General features: G+C 39.1%; 1 protein-coding gene across 1 annotated transcript in view; it reads right to left on the bottom strand.

Annotated features, from left to right (window-relative positions):
* Positions 1–15,296, bottom strand: part of SLC6A11 (solute carrier family 6 member 11) — a gene marked incomplete at its 5' end in the record, with an annotated part of 84,006 nt that overhangs the window by 43,522 nt on the left and 25,188 nt on the right. Inside the window, one exon of the mRNA XM_080350743.1 lies at positions 555–689. Within this exon, the coding sequence (XP_080206869.1) occupies positions 555–689 (135 nt within the window). The remainder of the gene's footprint in view (positions 1–554; positions 690–15,296) is intronic.

The following is a 15,296-nucleotide window of genomic DNA, read 5'->3' on the forward strand; positions in this document are numbered from 1 at the left end:
CAAATGATACATAATAACTGTTTTATTGTACTCATCTGTCACTGAAAAATATCAACCTAGTCCAATATTTCCATGTTCAACTCTACTCTGAAAACGACAAAGAAGACACAGCTCCTGGTTTGAGTACCTCATTCCTCCTTGATTGCATATAAAGACTTCTGATTAAAAGACAACAATCATCTGAATGATTAATTTCTCTACTAATCTTGACTGAGATTTAGGTTTGGAATGAACTGTATAATGGATACATTGTGGTTAAAGTTGGTCCTGTTGAAACCAGTGACAACGCTCCTGCCCCTCCGCGGCATAAGCAACAACTGCAACTGAATACTTCTGAAAATTCCGATTTATCAACCAAGGTACTTTTCTACTGAAAGAAGAACATACCCCAACACATGCAAGCAATGATGGCTTTAAAGCCCTATCCACAATTTCAAATCTCTGACAACGAATGACAATCCAGCGATCACCTCTATCCAGTCTTAAAAAAACAAGAAACTTCAGCAGTTTTTCCCAGTCAGAGAGGAAAATAAATCCATAGACCATGGTCCTACCTGTGGGTCAGACAGCCGAGAAAGGTCAGGGTACAGGTAAAATTTGATCCCCTCAGAAGCACCTGGTAACGTTACTCCACGAATCAGAAGAATCATCAACATGATATAGGGGAATGTGGCCGTTACGTATACAACCTAGTAAGAAAAAGCAAACATTAGAAAAATATTTTCTTCCAGCTGCAACAAAAACACCTCATTTCCACAGCCGTCTTGCTATTAGATAAAAAATAAATTATTTTCTCCAGGAGTGCTTTTGATACTCTTGTTTTTGCAGATTAATTTTGTCTTGCAACCATATTCCCTTCTAAGCTATTTCTGTCTTGTAGGAAAGACCAACACTTTTTTTATAGAGAGATTGGGAAGTTCTCTTTAGAGTATATTATTTACTCTCTCTTTTTGACAGGTGATGGGACACTATACTATAGTGTACCTGTACACTACTCCAAACAGAGATGCAGGGAAACTGACTCATAATAGCAAGTAAGTACTTGCATTGCATTATATCCTACAATAACATGTACAATGAATTGTCAATCACTTAGTAATTACTAAACTGTCATCTGCTCAGACTGTTTTGCCTGCATGTCTGTGTTTGAGGAATAAACATTTCATCAAGCCTAAACACTATGTATATCTCCTTGCCATTTGCTATAGTACCCTGTTCACCCAAAGCACCTTTAGGCAAGAGTTCTGAAGTGCTCAAGTATAGCAATTTCTGTTTTCACATGTATAGCCACATTTTTTTCAGAAATCAGTTTGCTCTGTGCATAAAGGGCAACTGAGCTTCTCTGGAAACCTGCAAGAAGTCATGCTTTGCAATGGAAAGATTAAGCAGAATTGATCCCATTTTACAATCCCAAACCTGAGAGTAGTACCTAGTTATTCAAACTTGGAGATGGATTAAATGATAAATTCCTAGTTGCTATAAATATTTACTTTAAATAATAACATACCTTAAACTTAACTCTCCATAATTATCTACAGCCACTTCTGCCTGTGCAAAGGAGGTATAAAATATGCTAATATGCAATGATACTCTCATACATCAGCCTTGTACAAATCAAAATTACTTAACAAGCTACAAGAATGAGGAAAATCATTTGGTGAAAAATATAACCTGTACAGCCCTCAAAAATATTCATTTCAAATTCAAGAGTTCATTACATGCCTCATAGCTATGTAAATGAAACAGATACATCAGTGAATGCACCCATGAAAAGATTCTCAAACACATTTTCATGACTAATGAACTGAATTTTGATTTGCAGACCATGCTGACTATTTATCCCAAACGTGAAATCATCTCATGGGTGCCTCAGCTGGTACACTCAGAAATGGAGGAACTTACAATCACATGGCAGATCTTCAAACATGTCCAGCTGCCCAAGACATGTAGACACTTGACTCTCACTGACCCTAACAGGTCATAAGTGTCTGTCTATCTTTCAGGTGTCTTATCTCTTTTGAAAACACAAGCCATGATTTTCCCATGGAGACAACCAGTATGTTCCTACAGGTCTCAGAAGCCTGAATTGAATTGATGAATTCATAGGTCAGTAAAATACCACATGGAAAGCTTTATCCCGATTATTACATTTACTGTCATTGATTAGTAGTGGAAATGCAACCTGATATGACTGGCTGAGTTCAAACAGACCTTGTCTCAAAGAGACTGCTCTCCATACTTAGGTTCCAAATAAAAATGGATCAGCAGTTAATGAGAAGTAAAAAAGAAACACACAGAATGGACCTAGTCTTGCTCTGAGTCTTATACTGGCTAGGAGGGATGGAGTAGCCAGCAACTGGTTTTCACATTTCTGGATTTAATTCTTTGCCAGCTATTTTTCTCAACTTCTTCTAAATCAATAGATGTTTTTAATACAGGATAATCAGCAGACATATACATTTGATGACATGGAAGGTATTGCACCCAAATATCTGTTACAATAAAGAAGAACATTTCATTGCATCATGCTTCATTAATTATACTGGTTTGCAGCCTGCTGTCTTGTGCATCCTGCCACTGCCTTGAAACATTTCACATCAGTAAACAGACTGTAACGTGGTAGAGGCAGATTTCTTCTCAGGTTCCTTTGGGTGTACATCCTCTCTCAGCTCCATCAGGGAAGAGCTGAAACCACTCATCCCTGTGCCCAGGAGAGGTCAGGTAAAGACACCCTTGCACAGGAGTCTAATCCTGCAGCAGCCATCCCACCTTCTAGGGTTATATGTCATGGTTTTCTGTTGGCTTCTCCAAATGCCTCCCACAGCCTACACATGTGTTTAAACATTGTGGCAAGTACTAGAACCACAACCTCGAGCATCCTTTTTTATCATGAGGATAGAGGTGCCTCAGTTTTAGAGAATGAGAACTCTCCTTCCTTCCCAGTTACACTGCAGAAAGAGGGTTATTCAGATTGGATATTAGGAAACATTTCTTTGTGGAAAGGGTTGTCAGGCATTGGAACGGGCTGCCCAGGGCAGTGGTGGGGGCACCATCTCTGGAGGAGTTTAAAAGACAAAGATGAGGCTCTTAGGGGCATGATTTAGTGGTAGAGTTTGGTTATGGTTGGGGTCGATGTTCTTACGGGTCTCTTCCAACCAAAAAGATCCTCTGATTCTATAAACAGACTGCAGTTGGCTCAGCTGTTCTGGCAATAAGCAGTAATGCAGAGATTCAGAACAACAAAAAGATACCAAGGAAGCATGTGTGGGAAAGACAGACCCTTCCTGAGCCAAGTGACACTGTTGACAATGTTTTGGTGTTAGTGCTCATACAGCTAAATAGGCTGCTACAACTGCAAGCTTCTCTTGTGCTGCAACAGGTACGTGCTGTGTGTTCAGTGAGGGAAGGCCACCACTTGTAGGTGGTATTGGAGTCTCCCCATGCGCTGAGCCACTTAATTCCATTGCACCCCGTGCATCAGCTGCTCATTTTCTCATGCTTCCAGGAGCCGAGGGAAGATGGGGCATTTTAGAAATCAAATGCCATTATTAGTATCATCATCACATCTGTAGGCATTAAAAGTTTCCTGGATTGTTTTCTTTTCTTTCAACACATCAAACCTCTCTGAATATAAATGTGAATGTAACTGTTTCTAATTACATTGCATCCTGTTTTAATTGACTTAATTGCTTGGTATGTTAATTTGCATTCCAATACTCAAAATGCTTTTTTTAAACCCTTGTCAGAGCAATGCCAGTGTTCAGGCATTTGGAAACAAAATACAAATTTCTGGCATGCTAGTTTTTGCATCGAGTTCTCCTATTACAATGTAATTGAAAGACGAATTTACAAAGATATTTAGACATACAAGTATGTGGAAAGGGACATCTAACAGTTCTCAAGCATACTTAGGTGCTTAACTGAAAGTACATAAGGACCAAAGATCCTGAGAAGATATTTTGTTGACTGCTGTGAACTTTGGGTACCAAAGTATTGCAAATAAGTACAAACAAAGGGATCTTTAAATACCAAAACCTTAAAAGACTTAGATGCTGTGTCGCTCAGGGTTAATTATGAAGTTACCTAGGTACCTATGCAATGATTTAATGAGTAAGGCACCATGAACATCTTGAGGGCTGAACTGGCTGTCAGTTGGCATCTTTTCAAGCCTAAGTATCTTCAAGTGCAAATATGGTATATATGTTCAAATTTGGCTACTGAGACTGTTGAACATCTTGTCCTAAATGAAAAGGTCTTTTCTGAACATTCTGGCCAGATCATGCTGCAGAGGTTTGAGTGAAGGTGACCTGGCTTATAAGAAAATGTAGAAGAAATCCATGATAAATCTGTTGGGAATAAGTAAGAAGCCCTGCATGTAAAGAATTGAGGCACACACTCACAGAAATCTAAAAGCCTAAAAATGGACTTATCTGGCTATATCTACTGCACAACACACCAGCCTGATGTTCACACACTATCCCACAGCAGCTCCTTAGCAGAGTGAGGAGGTCTGAATGGGAAGCAGTGAACTTTAATCCTTTGCTTGGCTTGTGCTGAGAACACAACTGAACTAGAATTCACTGAAAAAACATGACTTTCTGAAGCTGGAAGTGGAGGGAATTCTTTCCTGTAAGCTGCAATGTTCTAGCTTGTTTGCACTAGAATTAACCAACTGCATTTTATAAATGGAATGAAAGTGTTTAACTTCACTCGATGCTTAAAAAAATTACTGGCTTGCTAATCCTCTTTCCTTGACGTCCTCTATTGCTCCATTAGGCTCCAAACCCAAGCAGTATCGATGCAAGAATTGCCAGCAATTTGCCCAACTCACTATTGGAAGAGTTATGCGGAAAATAAGACCTGACTCCGTGCCCTGCTCATCCTCACCTTTCATTCAGTGTTTCCAGCCTAGTGGCCAGTCATTTAGCCTATTTATTTAGTGGACACTCTGACCATGAAGAACTAGACTGAGAGCAGCAACTTCCTTTGTGAAGAGGAGACTGCTGAGCAATCCGCAGATCTCAGTGACGTACGAGGTTTATCTACACAGGATAAATAAAATTATGCTCACACTGCAATACGTTCTCATGTGGAGAAACAGCTTGGGAACCAAAATTTCATAATCTAAGTGATGTGACAAGGAAAAGAGGAAGGTCATATGCATACGTCATATGCAGAAGGTCATATTAACATAACAATAGAAATGCAATTATCTTGCCACTGTCTGGAAGCTCTGGTGTCCTTACAGGTACACCCAATTACTAACAAATTCTAACTTCCTAGATGTAAAGAGCAGATGACAACACTATACAACATTTTCCCTTTCAACTATCGTAGTGTGCTGTGAAATTTTCTATACATCATTGTTTGAAAAGGAGTCTTTTGCTGGTAGGATACTATAGCATCTACAGACATGCAAATGACAACTGAAAAGAGATATTTTCAACATGGATTGGATTAAAAATGGCATAAAACAGTATAAAGGAAGGACAGCTGATTCACAAATCTTTTCAAAGTATGTTAATAGAGGGAAAAATTGCTATCTACCTACCTTTCAAAGCTAAAATTTCGTCTGTGGAAAAATAAACTAAACCAAAACCTCAAAAGAATACCAGGTGAGTGGATTTGTATGATTGGGATGGTGGAGAGGGAAGCAGAGGCAGCAAAAGGACTGATTTTTCTAGATCAGATGGATGTTTTACAGATTTATTCAGCATAATCTCCTGTTTATCTTGTTTGCTTATCCACAGAGGGAAATCTGCTCCAGAACAATCTTGTCAACTGTCCTGAACCAAATACCTTACAAACTGCAGAATTTCTTCTAAGCTACAAAAGAATCATGTGTGAGTACAGACAGCTTCACTCGGAGTAGCAGGAAGTTCAAAACCCAACAGGTAAGAAAATTTAATGGGATTTGAGATCTGAGAGGAAAAAAAAAATCACTAGGAATGCAAGATAAGGCAGAAAATGTGGGTCAGGAGAGGACACCTAATGAAGGTATGTAAGAACCTTATTAAAAGCACAATGAGCACAGGAAGCAGAAGATGCTACATGACACAAGAACGGCAGAAAGGAATCAACACTTCTATGATAATACAACATCCCACCAAGGTCATTGGCTGGGACACAGAAAAATCTCTATCTAGCAGAGCTGTGCAAGTCTCATTTTGATCCATGTGGCAGTGAAGGCAATAAACAAATAAATAAAAGTCTGAGTCAAGCTGAAGCAGCTTCCTTTACAATGAAATGAAAACAACTGCAAAATTCATTTTGAGTCAATACCAAAAAAAGAATTACATTCTGTGTTGGCATTGTTTGTACTGAACGGGTGGAAGGGAGATACCTCTCAACTAAAATATGCTTTAATAAGCAAAAGTCATTATTTATAAGCCTCATTTCAGTATGAAAAATGTTTCCTATTTTTTTTAGCAAGAGTTTTTCTTTAGATTGGGTCGGACTTCATGAACTCTCCAGCACTTCCCAAGTTCCACTACAACAACACATTATGTGTTCAAAACTCTGCCTACCTGCCGTCAACAGTTCCAAAAGGAGAAGAAGAAAAACAGTGGAAGTTTTGTCTCAGTGCTGAGGACCATAGTGCTCTAATAGCCTCTACGAGGCAAAGCCAGGAAAACAGCTAAAATTGGAAAGCAATGAAATAGTGCCAAAGGCAGACAATACCGGTGCACTGCAGCAGCTCACATCCCCAGCTGAAGTGAGTGAACAATTCACTTAGCTATTTCTCACCATCAATATTCCTCAAGCAGCATCAAGTTTTCTAAATATGTTACTTGAAATTATTTCCCAGCTAATTAGCACAGCTGGTTTTGTTTCCAGATTGCCCAGGACCATTGAAAACAAGATCTGTCTTATTTTTCCTAAAATTGTTCTTTAAGCTTGTTATTTCGACGGGGTCTACAAGCCTAATTTTTAATAAAGGAACTGTGCTGCCTAGATCAAATGCAAAGCTAGATTTCGATGTATTTGTGAAAACCCCCTAATTTAACAGCTACTGCTGCCCCAAAACATTCATTTGTTAGACCACCAAGAGAAACCAAAGAGAAATGGTCACAAGTATGGCCTAAGATTCCAAGACAAATATCCTGGAACATCTTCACTGCAGAACTGGTGCACTTCACACCGTACCCCCAGCAACATCCCAGCTCCCCAGTTATCCCTACTGCTCAGCTCAGTGTTCTAATATAGGAGAGTGCACAACTCCCCCATCTCCTTCAGAGAGGAACCCTGCTCTGTGAGCAGAAGGGAGTTTTCAGTGATTCTGCAGACCCTGCCCAACCCATACAACTGGAAAACAGAGATTAAGCAGCACTTCTTGGAGTAGAATTTCCCCTCTGTGCAAACATAATCAGTAAAGCCCAGTCATGGAGAACAGAACACACAGAAGTGCCTATATAGCATGTAGAAGCAGTTAATTTTATTACATTATTTAAATCAATTATGTGAGCACCTGCATTTAAGCACTAAATAACGGTGAGTGTAGATAAACAGATTCTTTCTTCAACTGACCATATGCATGCACAGCTTAATAACAACCTAATCACATACATAAAATGTGACAACAGCTTCTAAAAGAGTGGTACTGATCATAATACATGGGCTGGATCCTGAAAGAACATATTTAAATCACAGTTCCATGTATTTCAAGAATTTATTCCAGTAAAAATAGGCCTTGGTCAAAGTCATAGTAAAATTCAGGGCATCAAGACAAGAGACTCATTTGGTCTAGATTAAGGCTCATAGGAAACTCTCCGCAAGGTTACCTTAAGTTTACACAGTCTACAAATAAATGCACAGGTCTATTTCTTGGAGCCCCTGCTCTGAAGTGTTCAGAAAGATTGACTAGCGAATCCAGACAATGCAAACCTTGCTGGCCTGAGCAGGGACATAGCCTGACCTAGGGAACTGGGAGACTCTTCATCATACTCTTTCATCAATTTTTTCCTGTCATTAAGTGCCAAAGGAGAAGAAAGCAGGAAGACTTACTTCCTAGATAGAGAAATACAGTAAATACAACTTGGAGAAATCTTAGGAACTCAGTGCACTGATTTGCATCCTTCTAGCGCGGCTTGCTTCTCTGTCTCCAAAAGTGTATTGCCCATACTCAATATTCATCCTATGCTTACCAACAGCCTGAGTGTCCTCAGAGGAGTTATGTTGATAAAAAAAGTAAAGGATGCAACCATTCTAAACACTAATACGCCTAAGAGTGTGCTATCCATTTACTAGAAAGTGCGCTTGTCATGTTAACACACTGTCAATGCAAGAATTCCATCAGTTGTAAAACCACTATGCCCAAAATAATCCCGTGAAGCATGGGAAGGTCTGTACTGTAATTTTTAAATGCAGAAAGCTGCAGAATACCTTTAGCAAAATGAGCACTACAACTCAGTAAGCAGATACAGGTCTGCCAGTGTAAATACAAAAGAAGCAACCCAAAGATAAGATCAGGGTATTACTGTCCCTAGTATCTAAAGGTGTGGTGGGGTTTTTTGTTTTGTTTTGTCTAGGGGAGGATATTTTATTTTGTTTTTCACTCTGAAGAAGATATTGAATTAAATTAATTACTTTATCTCAACCATAAATGTCCAGCCTCAAACCTGAATGCCAAATGAAATTACATGATCCTATAACTCCTAATATCTAAAAGAATAGTGTTGTTTTTTTGGTTAACATTCAAGTATATGGCTGTGGGCAGAGAGAGGAGGACTCATCAGGAGGAATCAAACTTCAGCATCTTGGCTAGGCTCATTACTGCAAGCAAAAGTGTTTATGTAGAGCTCCCATCAAGTAGAGAATTCGCAGAGCCACAAATATCTCAAAATCAAAGACTGCTATTTAATCAAGTAAAAGTCAACTTAAAAAAAAAAAAAATTCAATCAGGAAGAATTTTAAATATAAATTAGGACTAATTAATCAACTGAGGGCTTTTTTCATTTTGAAAAGGTCTTTAAAAAGTTCAAGCTTTTATAAATCAACGCTGCTCCTTTTCAGAACCTTCCAGGATTTTCAGACTTCTGAATGCCATCTAGTTTGCATTTATACACAAGCCAGATACTGTTTTTAGTTACTTATATGCACAGAAATCTGAATTTTGCAATGGCTATTCCTGATATAGGAAAAGACTATTTCTATGAAAATAATTTACAGCGGGTCTGAATTATCCCAGACCAGCACCTGAATTTCCAGTTTTGTTACTGAGTTTACACAGGCAGAAAGAGGGGACTGATAAGGTACCAAATGAACTTGATTTCTTAGCTACTCTAGATGTGCCTTTCAGCTCTCACTGAAGGCACCAGTCAGTATGTTTTGACATATTCTAAAAATATCTAACCTATAAAGCAGATAATACAAGGGTCAGAAGAGGACAGATCATTTTCCTGTCACGCAAGATTTCTGGCCAACTCTTTCCTCTGATCCAGAGGACAGCAGAGGTTTGTTTGGCCTTTTTTTGCTGGAGAACATGAAACCGGGTTTTCCAGATGAGTGTTGTTCTCCTGCTCTGAAGAATGACTAGTTTCGGTGAATCGACATTGTCCAGGGAACTAGAGCTTGACCAGAACATTCTTTATCCTCTCTGAGTTAGGTTGTTTGCTTGTCCTGCTGCATTTTCCTCACTTGTCTTAAAAAAACAAAACAAAACCCCAAAGATGAGGTTTCCTGGCTAGATCTCCTCCTCCTTCATGTAGCCCCAAGAGGTAAGAGATGCCAGTGAGCAGATATCACTATGGCAAGTACACCAAAGCAGCCCAGCTGCACAAAGTCCTTCACTGGGAAGGAGTTAGGAGGAGAATCAGACGCTGTAGGCAGCATATGAGGTGTTATCAAATAAATATATGACATTAGAAATTTTAAATAACTGCAAATATTAAAATTGTATTAACACAGAGAACAGCAATACAATAAGAATTAGGAATTTCCCCAGAATTTTGTACCAAAACTAGTCACACGTAAGTCTCTTTTTGATAATGTAGTCTTTCAATTTTCCTGGCACTCCAACAGATATGTTAGTGGCCATGCCTAAATGATTTATCAGTCAATTCTGCAGTTTTCTGAGAGTACCAGAGCATTATTAAATCTTGTGCAGTAAATGCTGGGGAAAAAGTGATTTGTAAACAAGCACGCAAAAAAGACATCCTCATATTACACTCGGACCTCTTATTTCTTTTGATAATTTTTGTAATAATGGAACTGTCTTGTGTGTTAGACTGGATGACAATTAACGGTCCCTTCCACCCAAAACCACCCTTTGATTCTATTGGGAGGTTCAGGATGTTTATAGTATAATAAAGAGCTTACCATTTATTATTGAGAAAGGTGTGTGTTTGTCTACCCACAGGATGACAGACAAATTTCTGTCATCCACTGAGGAATATAGGCCCTTATCACCATGGTGACAGCTGAGCGATGTACTCACCATTAAGCATTCGCAATACTACTTGTGTATTAAGTATAATTATTAATGACTAGAAATACAACAAATAGCCTTACCACCTAAACTAACGATTATCCTTATCCTCCAGACCCTAATTCTCCAGATTTCTGTTCCCTATAGCTACTATATCTATTATAATACAGTTAGTTACACCTTTATTTTATTTAAAGACTTATTGCACTGTAACTTCCCTACTAAACAGCATTTAAATCTAACCTCTAAATCACCTCAAGGCTGACTCAAGGACACTGATCTGTGCTGCAATTTGTGGTTTTGAGCTGAGTTTTAGTATCAGAAGAAGAAGTGATGTGATGCATAGAATCACACAATAAAGATACTGGGCTAGAAGACAGCGTGATGTCAGAGTATGTTACTGCCACAGATTTGTTTTTCTATCTTGGGCAAATGCTTTGATCTCTCTGGTCAACAGTGATCTCTGGCTGTGATGTGGATGTAAAGGCAAACACTTTGGGGAATAGAGGCATCTCAGTGTGTTCATCCCAGACTTGGTACACTGAGATTCTAACCTCACAAAGGCACTCCAGGAACAACTGACACACAAACCAAGCCAGAAAAACACTTGCTGACCTTAACTACAATTAGTTATCACACATGCACTGAACACATACTCACAGGAAAGAAATGCATTTTCATTACAGTTAATTCTGTTCATCAGACTCTTACAGCAGTGCCTTACACTTTCTACACATGGCACAATCAAGTTTATATAGAATGTTTTGAGTTTTATTCTTTTCTTTTTTAACTACACAGATTTTTCAATTGCCCAGCAGCAGAAGTGAATAGTGTGTGCATGGCAGCCAACTCGCTTCTCGGGACTGTGTTTTCATTACCAGCACAGCACCAGGAGCTGCCCGAAGCTGCCTTTGTTGCTCATGTAGCAATTTATTTCACTAAGCTTTCCCATTCTTAAGGCTGCGTTTGGATTCAGTCCATGTTAGTTGACACCAGGGTGGTATACAGAATTAAAGTTTGTAAATCTCACAAGAACAGCCTTGTAAACAAAACTTCCACTACAAAGACATCTTTACATTGTAGATAAAGCCAAAAATCTGGCCTATACTGACTGCAGAAACTACAGAGCATGCCTTACCACTGGCTAGAATTTGAGATAGTATTACCCTGTGCATACAGTGCCATGGGTATGGATTCCTACAAACTGCTTTGTAAATCGCTAAGAGTGAGTCAGTCTTGAAGCTATATAGATTAGCTATAGCTGAGGACAAACTACCTAGGGGAGAACAGGGGATTACCTCTATTCAGCTGAAGAAATATGAACCATCTCCAAGAGACAGATGCCAACTCTCCTATTTCTGAGTGTGAGGGACCAAGGAGATACTTTGTAAGCTCTTGCCAAATGTGCAAGTAGAAGGTGCAAGTAATACTCCAAATACGTAAATCGAGATCCAACAAAAGCAGTATCTATAGCGATTTCTCTACACACATAAAGAAACTAAGGCATGGGCAACCACACAAACATTTTTGTAAAACATAACTTCATAAAACCTCCAAAGTTACAAATCACAGACAAGCAGTAAGTTGAACAAAATTTTTTTTAGCCCTGATAAATGTGCATCAATAATGAACTTAGTAAAAAGAGCAAGTTATAGTTTGGCTCCTGTTTGATGTTCTTCTGTATGATGGTGTTCACTGATTATTTTCTTTGGGTGGGGGAATAAGACAATTGGTAAGGAAAGGCATGTTCTGTGAAAGGAAAAATTAAATATGAAGAGATTGTATAGGAAGAAAAGACTAGAACTAGTGAATTTCTAAAGTTTTTGTTTGGTTGGTTTTTAGTTTTGTTTGTTTGCTTTGTTTCCTGGGGTTTTTTGTTGTTGTTGTTTTATCAGGTCACTGCATGTGTTTCTGACAAAGGGCTAAAAGTGCCTGGCAACCTCAACAGAAGAAATAAATCTGTGTTACCTTTAGCCAATCAATGCATTTCTCCTATAGAGATGCTTCAACGTAATCTGCCTTCTGGCTTCATCTGTAACTTTTCAGCATATTTCGCTGCATTACTGCTGCAAATACCATAGCCAGCCTTCCACCCTTTGCCCCCTCTCCCTTCCCCTGTTCATTCATCAGGTTGACCGATCAGGTGGTTTCTCTGCCCACAAACTCACATCTGCACGTGCCCTGAGCTGCCCTGCAGTGCACTGGAATACGCTTCTGACTTGCTTGTGCTGGGGACCAGGGCTTAGATTCAGTCTAAGTAACTATCCATACGAAAGTGGACTTCTGCTGTTAAGGTGCAGCTGAGAAGGCATGAAATCACCAAGATATAATTTTGATTTAGGTTTACTATTTGGTACTTTCCTTAGCTGTCAAACAGAAGTCCACGAAAAACACTAAGAGGCAAAAATCCCTCCTTTTTTAACAAATCTGAGGTGTCCTTAAATGCTCAGTGTGCAGGAGAGTGAAAAAAATATCGCAGTAGCTGTTTTAAAAGCTCACACAGAGGAGGCGGATAGCAGGAACTCTGCATGCATCTCATGAATGTTCTACTTTCCCCCTTTGAATACAGAGATCAGTCTTGGACACAGTGTTAAAGCCTCGCCATGAAGGGCTATTCTTTGCTATTACTTTAGGCTAAAACAAAAGACACTTCAGGAGATACAATCATTGCTGCCTAGTTCCTTTTCCTGGGCTCCTACAATGGGCCCCAGTTCTTTTTTTTTTTTTTCTTCTTCCACACATCTTTCTCTTATTTTTTTCTTCTGTCCTTTTACTCTTTCTTTCTGCCTCATTGAATCCATTAAGGCCTTTATATAGCCTGCTATTGAGAAATAAATTTTCTTTGGGACTAGTGACTGAGTCTTAACTGCTGGCGTGTAAGGCTTAACTCCTGATGGGAGAGCAGAGGAAATGGTGGGTAAAAAGTATGAAAAGTCCATCTCTGAACTTGAGGTCTTTGAGCAAACCTTGCAGCATCTTGCTAGTAACCAGCTCCAAGAAAAGGTGAAGGGTTTAGAGCAGAAGCCATATGAGGGGTGGCTAAAGTCACTTGGTTTGTTCAGCAGGGAGAAGAGGAGGCTAAGAGGAGACCTCATCACAGTTACAGCTTCCTTACAAGGGCAGGAGGAAGGGCAGGTGCTGAACTCTTATCTCTGGCAACCAATAACAGAACCTGAGGGAATGGCAGGAAGATGTGTCAGGGGAGAGTCAGGTTGGACATGAAGAGGTTCTTCACCCAGAGGTGCTGGACACTGAACAGGCTCCCCAGGGAGGTGTCACGGCCCCAACCTGACAGTGTTCAAGAAGAGACTGGACAACGTCCTCAGACACACAGGGTGACCTGTGGGGTGTCCTGTGCAGGGACAGCAGTTGGACTCAACGATCCTTGTGGGTCCTTCCAACTCAAAACATTCTATAATTCTATGAAATGATGTCATCACTTACACATATTCAACCCAATATCCTGTTCACTTGTGGTAGGTAACAATGCTGCTGCTCCATTAGGAAAAGAAAGTTTGCTAAGTTGTTTATAACTTTTCCAATGATGTCACGGTAGAAAGTAAAATACTGGAATGAATAACCAAAGTGACAAGTAAAAAGATCAGACTGCCTCATACTTTTATGTTTATATACGACAACTACATCACGAAGCAAGCTTGCAAGATCATTTCTAATAGTTTATAACGATGAACTGCAAATTATTTTCTTAACCAAACAGTATCCTTTTTAGAGATGCAATGGATAATATGAGGGTATCCAATGATAAATTAGGAGAGAAGTCATAAATGTTTCATAAGGAGATATTGTGTAATCATCTATTATTTTAGGTTTTGACTTGCAGGACTATTTAATCAAAACATCTTAGACAACTCATGTATATGTAGAGACAGCAGCTGTATCAGTGCTTTTTCTTATTTTGCAGCAATACCTTTCAGCAATGCTTTCTGTGCTATGCTTGAGAGAGTACCCACAGAGTCAAAAGGGGTAGCAAGTGATAAGCACAACCATATTAATGTTTTCTAGCATGTTTTCAAGTTAAAGCTTGTTGAGACAGTATGAAAGACATTTTCAAAAAGCCAAGCAAATCTGTTTCAGAGCAACGTCCACACTTCTTTAGAGGGGACACAGCCTCAGCTCTGGGCCTGCTCCTCTAGATTGTTTTGTAGACACTTGGTACCTGTGAAAGAGTTGATGCTTTCTGCATATTCTTCTGTCAAGTCAGGACAACATTCCTGACCTTACACCTTCCAGCATCACCCTCTATTTTTACTAACATCTACTTTGTTGTAGTTTTAGAGTACATTAAGTGGAGAGACAGCATAAAGTTAACACACTCTTAAATCAGGATGATGCTGAAATTCAGAGAACAGAACACAAAGAGCAGGAAAAGATCAAAAGAGTCAGAATCAGATAGAATAATATTCAGTGATTATTGAAGCCTCTGTGATATATAAATTAGTTCCACAAAAATTTGAGGAACAGACCCTCATGAGATTTGTGCCTCTTCCAGATGATCCTGAAACAAGGTGACAAGGATTTATGATGACATATTGGCAAACAGCTAATGGAGAAGTACAAAACAGCATGGAAGAACTATTTGGGTTTGGCTCTGGCAAAAGAACACAAATATAGTCATTATGATGCTCATGAGAACTCATTCAAAAAGACTCAAGAAATGAGTCTTGGCGTTAGTGATCACACAAGCAGTGGGATATTCTAATATTAAATAACACAAAAATCTTAAAGGTACATGACAATATTCCTTCAGTACTTTATATCAGAAAATGCTTTGTGTAGAGCTGCAAAATGACAAAACCTGACCTACAGTTTTACAACAGACTTTTTGTTTCTTTGTTTACTAAATACTTCC

The sequence above is a fragment of the Nesoenas mayeri genome, assembly GCF_963082525.1.
Source record: "Nesoenas mayeri genome assembly, chromosome: 10".
Taxonomy (NCBI): domain Eukaryota; kingdom Metazoa; phylum Chordata; class Aves; order Columbiformes; family Columbidae; genus Nesoenas; species Nesoenas mayeri.